Consider the following 223-nt stretch of genomic DNA (forward strand, 5'->3'; position numbering starts at 1 on the left):
TAGAATGCCACAATTCACACCTGCAACTAGAATATTTCCAACCATCCAGAATGCTGCAATGACACTCAGAGCTCCCCCTCTTTTACCTGCAGGCTGGAACTCACTGACGTATGCCCACACAAGGGGAATGCTGCCGCCCACTCTGAAAGAAGATTAATTTAACTTAAATTAATGTCTACATAATGATTTTGCAATTATCCAGTTTTACTGCTCTTATTTATAA

General features: G+C 40.4%; 1 protein-coding gene across 1 annotated transcript in view; it reads right to left on the reverse strand.

Moving 5' to 3' along the window:
- Positions 1-223, reverse strand: part of LOC119588698 (synaptic vesicle glycoprotein 2C-like) — a gene marked incomplete in the record, with an annotated part of 18,584 nt that overhangs the window by 6,865 nt on the left and 11,496 nt on the right. The window contains 1 exon segment of the mRNA XM_037937336.1: positions 21-142. Within this exon segment, the coding sequence (XP_037793264.1) occupies positions 21-142 (122 nt within the window).

Source organism: Penaeus monodon, chromosome 24 (genome assembly GCF_015228065.2).
Source record: "Penaeus monodon isolate SGIC_2016 chromosome 24, NSTDA_Pmon_1, whole genome shotgun sequence".
In the NCBI taxonomy this organism is placed as follows: Eukaryota; Metazoa; Arthropoda; class Malacostraca; order Decapoda; family Penaeidae; genus Penaeus; species Penaeus monodon.